Below are 7,296 nucleotides of genomic sequence, written 5' to 3'. Positions count from 1 at the left end.
AAATTTATTGCATTTTTTGCATTAAACATCTTCTTCTTCCTTCCCACGTCTTCTTTTTCCTTCGCAACCTCCGCTGTTGCCACCGATCGCCGACTGCCGCCTCCACCAACCGCAGCTAGCCTTTTTCTTTCGACCGCCACCACCACCTTTTGCGTCTGGATATGAACTCAGACGATTCTCTTTGTATGGGTTCTTACCCAGACGACGATTGAATCGTCTGTTTTTTTTTTGATGGTGGATTATGCTGGTGATTAGGTTTTTCGGCGGTGAATTTTTTCGGTGGTTGAATTTTTCGGCGGTGGATTATGCCAGATGGTTGAGTTTTCCGGTAGTTTATTAATTAGTGTTTAATTGAATTTAACTAGTATTTTAATTGAAGTTAGTTAGAGTTAAATTATAATTAATTGAAAAAATCTAAACAAGTTTCTAATTTAATTTGGTTTAACTATTGGAAAAAGTATTTAAAAATTTCTAATTTAATTTGGTTTAATTAGATTTTAATGAAGATTAATTAGAACTATCGAGATTAATCACAGTAAATTATGAAATCCACTTTCTGGGAGAATTTTTGAAATGATTTGCATGCCCGTAGGTTTTTTTATACCTTTCCGCTAATTTTGAGGTTTTTGATATTTTGTGCCAACATCAGGAAGTAAAATGATCGTTTGTTGTATTTCTAATCTCTGCCCGAAAACAATTTCAAATTTCTACTAACCCTAGCATTTGTCTGCTATCTACCAGCAAGTAAAACCCTCCATTTCCGCAACTTAAACCCTCAATTTCTACAACAATGTCAACTCAATTTCCACCAGAAATAACCATCCAAATCCTAATTCGACTGCCCATTCCCTCCATCTTACAATGCATGTGCGTCTGCAAGACATGGTGTTCTTTAATCACCACTTCCAACTTCATCTCCACACGCCTCTATTTCACTCTTTCAAACCCTAACCCACCTCTCTTCATCAGACACTACACCGAATCCCCCAAAAAAGAACACTTCTCTCTTCAATGTAACCCTCAATCTTTCCAAACCTACCAAACTCTCCCTTCCCCATTTCACCCTACTAAAAAATTGTATCACCGCATTGTGGGTTCTGTCCACGGCTTAGTCTGTCTCTCTGACGACATTTTTGGCTACACTTACAAGATTTGTATCTGGAACCCTTTGGTTAAGCGTTATCTTGACTTGCCAAAGCCAAATGTGACTTTTAGCCAAGTGGGTCCTTACATGTTTGTTCTGGGTTTTGGGTTTGATTCGAAGAGTAATGATTTCAAGGTTGTGAGAATGGTTTACGCACAAGGTGATGATGGAGATGAAATCCCACCAGTTGTTGAAGTTTTCGCAGTGAAAGAACGTGTTTGGAGAAAAATTGATGCTAAGAATGTGAAATCTTGCTGTGTTGAGTGTGTTTGGTCTCAGTGTTTCTTGAATGGGTTCATTCATTGGGTTTCATATGATAAAACTGTGGAAGAGGTTGAAGATAGGAAGCGGGTTCGTATTAAGAATTTGATTCTGTTGTTTAATGTGAGTGATGAGAGTTTTAGTACAATGGAGTTGCCAGATGACTTGGCTAAAGTAAATCCGCTAACTATGTTTGTTTCGGTTATAAAGGGTTCACTTTCAATACTTAAGTATGCTTATGCTGGAGAAGGGAAAGATGGGACTGTTGAGAATTGTGAAATATGGGTTCAAAAAGAGTATGGTGTGAAGGATTCTTGGAGTAAGATGTATAAAGTTGAAGCAGAGAAAGGGTTTGAATTGGTTTTGGGAGTGAGAGAAAATGGAGAGATTCTGTTGGCAAAGAATACTTGTAAGACTGAGGATGAGGGGGAGTTGGTTTCTTATGATGATAAGAGCAAACGGGTTAATGGCCTTGGACTGTATGGTTTTTCTGATGCTTTTTATGCAGGTGCTTACACGGAGAGTCTACATCTGCTTGAGAAAGATAGTGGTGCAGTTTCTTATGAAGACCCCGTGGAGACCAATGCTACCGAGAGGCAAGATAGAATAACACACACTTCTATAATATTTGATGTATTCGTAAGCTAAACTTGCTGTGGAAGTTTCATTGCATTGTTTAAGCCGTCAGATATTCTGATGGAATAGTATACACATAATTTTTGTTAGAAGTCATACTTTTTATATTTCAAACTCTGACCTTTGATGGTATTTGCTGAACATGGCAATGTATTTAAAATTTATTTTTTATTTTAAAGTTGCGGTTTTCTTTTTATCTTCCTATTGTATTGTTTAAGTTGTGGCTAACTATCTAAATGTTACCATTATTCTTGCAATTAATTTGATCTTTTCATATTGAAATTCTTTTTTCAAGTTAATATATTATTTAGGTTGAAGAAAATTTAATGAAAAATTGTTCTCCAGTTTTATCAACTTTAATAGTCCCTTTTCTCTATTTTTTTTCTCGGATTTTGAGGTGTCTTGAATTATGTTTTTGTGCTCTTAAACTATAATGAACTCAACTTAGCTTCAATCCTTACACTATATTACTATTATGAATTGAAGTAAGCTTCAACTGCAAACTAGTTGGGGTCAGCTATATGAATTTCTTTTTCACATTTTAAGCGGACTACTGCACCATTTTCATGTATCCTTTGAGATTTTATCAATAAATTTTGGGATACTAACATTTTTTTGAGCTGCTGATCTCATGTTCTCTAATCAATGTTTCAAATGTATATGAACATTCTTAGTTAATTTTTCCTCCGTATGAAGCTTCCATGTCATAATATAACATTTACTGATTCAGGTCAGCGAATTCTAAACCGCAACAGTCATCTGGAACTGGCCTCTCATTTATTGAATTATTCATTCGTTCACTTGGATTAAATGATGACGGGGAAGAGGGTAATCGGCTCGCAAAAGATGAACTGTAAGACTCTTTTTTTAAAATAATTAGTAATTGACTAGGAAAGGCTTCTAAGCTGTGTTACTTGATAACTCCCAGTCTATTCTTCTTATAATTGGTTTCGATGAGTCTTTTTTTTTTTTGAATATTTCAACTGCATAAAGGAGCTTGTGGGTGTCTTATTGTTATAAGTGTTGAAACACTGACCCAGCAAGGGTTGCTAGTGATCCTTGCTGACATGCTGTTTCAGATTGCTTACGGCTCATATTAGGAATGTTTTGTAGGTGTTTACGAATTAGACATCCACCTTTGTTAGAGCTTGTTAAAGACCATTTTGATTTTTGCATGGTGATCATTTCACAATGCAGCTCAACATAAAAGCTTTTGATGCCTTTTTAGGTGCAGTGACATCTAGAGACAGCTTGCTCCCTTTAAGTTCTTTTGGTAATCATATCAAAAATAATACATATGTTCTACAAGTAGGGAAAATTGAAATAGGCTTCCTATGGTAAAACGCAAAAGAGCTAAATGGGCTTATTGTGTCTTGTCATTCCTGTGCTTGACCCTATAGCTTAAGAGCATGTCCCTTGCCTGAAAGATCATTGACTAGTATTAAGCCAGAACGCAAGCTCAAATCTTGAATTAAAATTGGTTACTTTAGGCTCTTATATTCTTGAATACTGATCTCAAATACCTATGCTGCATTAATAACATAGGGTTTTGGTTCTGTGCGACTGTGCATGTTGTGACAGTAAAGTTTGGCGAAAAAAATTAACATATCGATTATTATGTGGCAGACATACAAATGGTTTTCACAAATGCATTTTTCCTTAGGAAATGTGGTTAAATTGAGAGTAGAGGTAGCCGTATCATCTTTGTGGCCTTAACCTTAGATTGGGTTGCCATTTTTGTAGTAGATATTGCCATGGTCTTTACTATTTTAATATATTTTTTTCCTACCATTTTTCGTAGAGAAAACAAATATCATACTTTTTATTGTGCGATAGCTTTCCTTGACATGCTTTTTTATTTCTAAGCAGTATACTTTTTTGTTTCGCATCTTCTTTGGCTTGTGCACCTGTGCAGTGTCATCCAAACTATGCATGTTTCTTATCTTTCAATAAAATCACAATTAAAATTCTGAAATCTGTTAGGTGAGTTTATTTAAACATTTAATTCATATACTCTATGCTGGTCATTTTGTAGGGTTAAAATATTCTTCCTAAGCAATTTCATATTGAGTAGACGTAAAAAATTAGTTGACGATGCTACTTAGGGGTGTTCAAATTTGGTTTATGTGGGTTATAAAATTTTAAGAGCCCATTATTTAGTGGGCCAATATCCAAAAAAAAATCTAAATTTTATAACCCGCATATAACTCATATTTGAACACCCCTAATGCTACTCCATCTAGTGTTATCAGCTTTATATCTTTAATTTTTTTCAGCAATTTGAATAGCTTAGATTGTTGTCAAATTGGCTTGAGATGTGATGTTTAATTAGTAGGAATCTACTTTTTCTTAATATTTTGTCTATTCTCTGCTTTACCATTATGGGAAACTTTAGCCATAGCTAGGAGTGGAATTTGATGTGTTACTTTGTATCGGGGAATTATGATAGTGGTGCATACCCAAGATGTTGAAGTTTAAAAAGGATATGGTTACTTTTGTCTTGAGAAAAGTGAGGTTCAATTATTAAATCTCAACTTTAATTGTCTGACTCGAAGTGTTTATTTGTCGGAAATTGCTAGCCTGTGCAGAGATGTGAGTAGTGTGATTTTAGAAGTTCTTTTAGATTTTGATTGGTAGGAATCATGGAAATGCGCGAGTGGGTTTATCAGAATGAATATCAACTTATCATGCAAACCTAACTGAAATGGCCAATTGCAGGGTTTGAGGTGAACCAATGCCAGTGCCTTTCATATAATAGGGATTACCCTCTTATGAGTGGGTTATCATTACCTATGTGGTACGGAAACAATGAGTCGAGAAATGCCGAAACAGTAGCGGCAAAACAACATTTTTAAGAGAATAGGCTATACATATAGAGTTTAGGAGTTTCCTAAATGTTTCTGGAAACGGAAAATGAAATGCTGAATCGTAGGATTCAAGAAGCTATCCCAACCATACTTTCTAGCTGTATTAGTGAATTTAATAATATGTTATCACAAGCTAAATAGATTGTTTGAATGCGCTGTAAAGGTCTTTCAGAATGGATGTTGATGCTTTCAGGCAATTAAGGTCTTCCTTGTATCAGTTGATTTTACCCCCTTCTAAATCGAGTTATTATTGGCGTGCAGGAATGAATTCAAACTTCTGAGTTGCAGTCATCAAATGACGAAGTTTCAGCAATAATCTTTGCAAGTTGTGAAGGCGGAATTAGATTTTGGAGACCTGTGATGCTGTCTTTTGAAGAGTGGTAGAGAGGGAAACTTATTTTGATAATTAAGAGACTTGAGAAAAACAGTACAAAGAAGTTGTAATTATTCAACAAGCATGAGCGGAACTCGAAACTCAGAACTCGAACTCTAACTCACTTCCTTATTAATAGCAACATTGGCGATTATGCAGTAGCTGCAGACAACCTTATTGAGATTGGTTTGACCTGTTATCAACTGACAAATTAATTTGCTTGTATGGTTGAAAACGATGGCAACAATCCGCTATCTGAGAGTTCCAAGTTTGATTTTTTGTTTTCTCGCTTTAAAAAACATGGTGGCAAAAATTAACTCAAGCCAATATGAGAGTTAGTAAAAGTTGACGGGGATTGAAAAATTCCAATTTCCGTTTAAGAATTCTTTTTAAGGATTTTAGACAGTTGAAAAATCTTTCTCAACCCTCCTCAATCTTCATATGCCAATCCACCAAATTGGAATATTATTTTTTAACCGTATTTTATTTTTATTATTTTTTAAACATAGAAGGGTTATTTTATTTTATTATTTTTTAAATAGAAAAGGGTTATTTATTTTATTATTATTTAAACATAGAAGGGTTAAATAATACTCCCTCCATTTTATATTAAATGACGTTCTACAAAGAAATATTTGTTCCAATTTGTATGGTGTTTTTCATTACCAATGCACTTTAACAATCATTTTTTCTATTTTACACTTATTTAGACATGCTACTTTTGAAACAATTCAAAGCTAATAAATGCTTATATGAGTTATTGCATACATTTCATATGCAATAAAAACATTTCTTAATTTATATGCACAAACTTAAAACGTCAATTGTTAAGAAACGGAAAGAGTAACTCTTATCTTTATTTACTTAACTTATTTTAGAAACTCATACTTCAACTTAACTTTAAAAAGTCCAGTCATTCAATTATAAAAAGAGTTACTATATGCTATTCTATTCGAATAGATTTTATCCCTTTAGCATAGAATCATCAATGCTAAAAATTAATGACTATACTTTTTCAATGCATATACTTATAAGGATAAAACTGTAACCCCTAGTCATATAATTATGAAAAAATTACTATTATACTATTCTATGCGGATAGATTTTCTCCCTTTATTATTATCCTTTTTTTTCACTAAAGATAAATGATAGAATCTATCTGAAACCATTAATGCTAAAAGTAATGGTTATACGAAAAAATAACTTATCTTTTTCCAATATATATACTTGGATAAAATAGTAAAGTCCAGCCATTTAATTATAAAAAGGATTACAATTATACTATTCTATCCGGATAGATTTTATACCTTTGTCACTACTTCACTAAAAATAAAAGGAATAATTTATATGGATAGAACCATTAATGCTAGAATTAATGGCTATACAAAAGACTAATTTATCCTTTTTCAATGCATATTTCTATAATAGTAAAACAGTAAAGCCCATTCATGCAATTATAAAAAATTTACTATTATGTCATTTTATCTGGATAAATTTTATCCCTTTATCAGTATTCACTAAAGATAAAGGGATAAAATCTATCCGTATAGAACCATTAATGCTAAAATTAGTGGCTATATAAAAAATTAACTTATCCTTTTCTAATGCATATACCTATAAGGATAAAATAGTAAAGTCTAATTATTCAATTATAAAAAAATTATTATTATAATATTTTATCCCTTTATGGCTTATCACTATTCTTTTTGTTTTATATTCATACACCATCCATCATCTCCTTCGTTCCAATGATTCCAATGAATATTTGAGTAGATCCGGAAAATCCCAAAAATCATGGATATTCAGTCAAATGCACATCTTTCCCATTTTTATTCATCCACTCATAATATTTTCTTTGCCTATCTTGCAATGTATCAAACCGTCCGATTACAAGGATTTCACACCATAAATATCATCTGAATCCGAATGAATTCATCAAAAAATAAAATTCAGATTCATAAAAAAAATATCATCTGAATTCTGCTATCATTTACATGCATTGTGGAGGATTTTCA

The 7,296-nt window shown here is 33.1% G+C and overlaps 1 protein-coding gene across 1 annotated transcript; it reads left to right on the top strand.

Moving 5' to 3' along the window:
- The first annotated feature begins 637 nt into the window (after positions 1-637).
- Positions 638-5,453, top strand: LOC126665327 (F-box/kelch-repeat protein At3g23880-like). The gene is made up of 3 exons (XM_050358096.2): positions 638-2,001; positions 2,772-2,894; positions 5,170-5,453. Exons 1-3 carry the CDS (start codon positions 791-793, stop codon positions 5,222-5,224), a joined length of 1,389 nt encoding a protein of 462 aa, XP_050214053.1. The 5' UTR covers positions 638-790; the 3' UTR covers positions 5,225-5,453.
- Positions 5,454-7,296: the final 1,843 nt, after the last annotated feature.

This window comes from Mercurialis annua, linkage group LG1-X (assembly GCF_937616625.2).
Source record: "Mercurialis annua linkage group LG1-X, ddMerAnnu1.2, whole genome shotgun sequence".
NCBI classification, from domain to species: domain Eukaryota; kingdom Viridiplantae; phylum Streptophyta; class Magnoliopsida; order Malpighiales; family Euphorbiaceae; genus Mercurialis; species Mercurialis annua.
The sequence above is the reverse complement of the archived record's forward strand: the minus strand, read 5'-3'. Positions and strand labels throughout refer to the sequence as shown.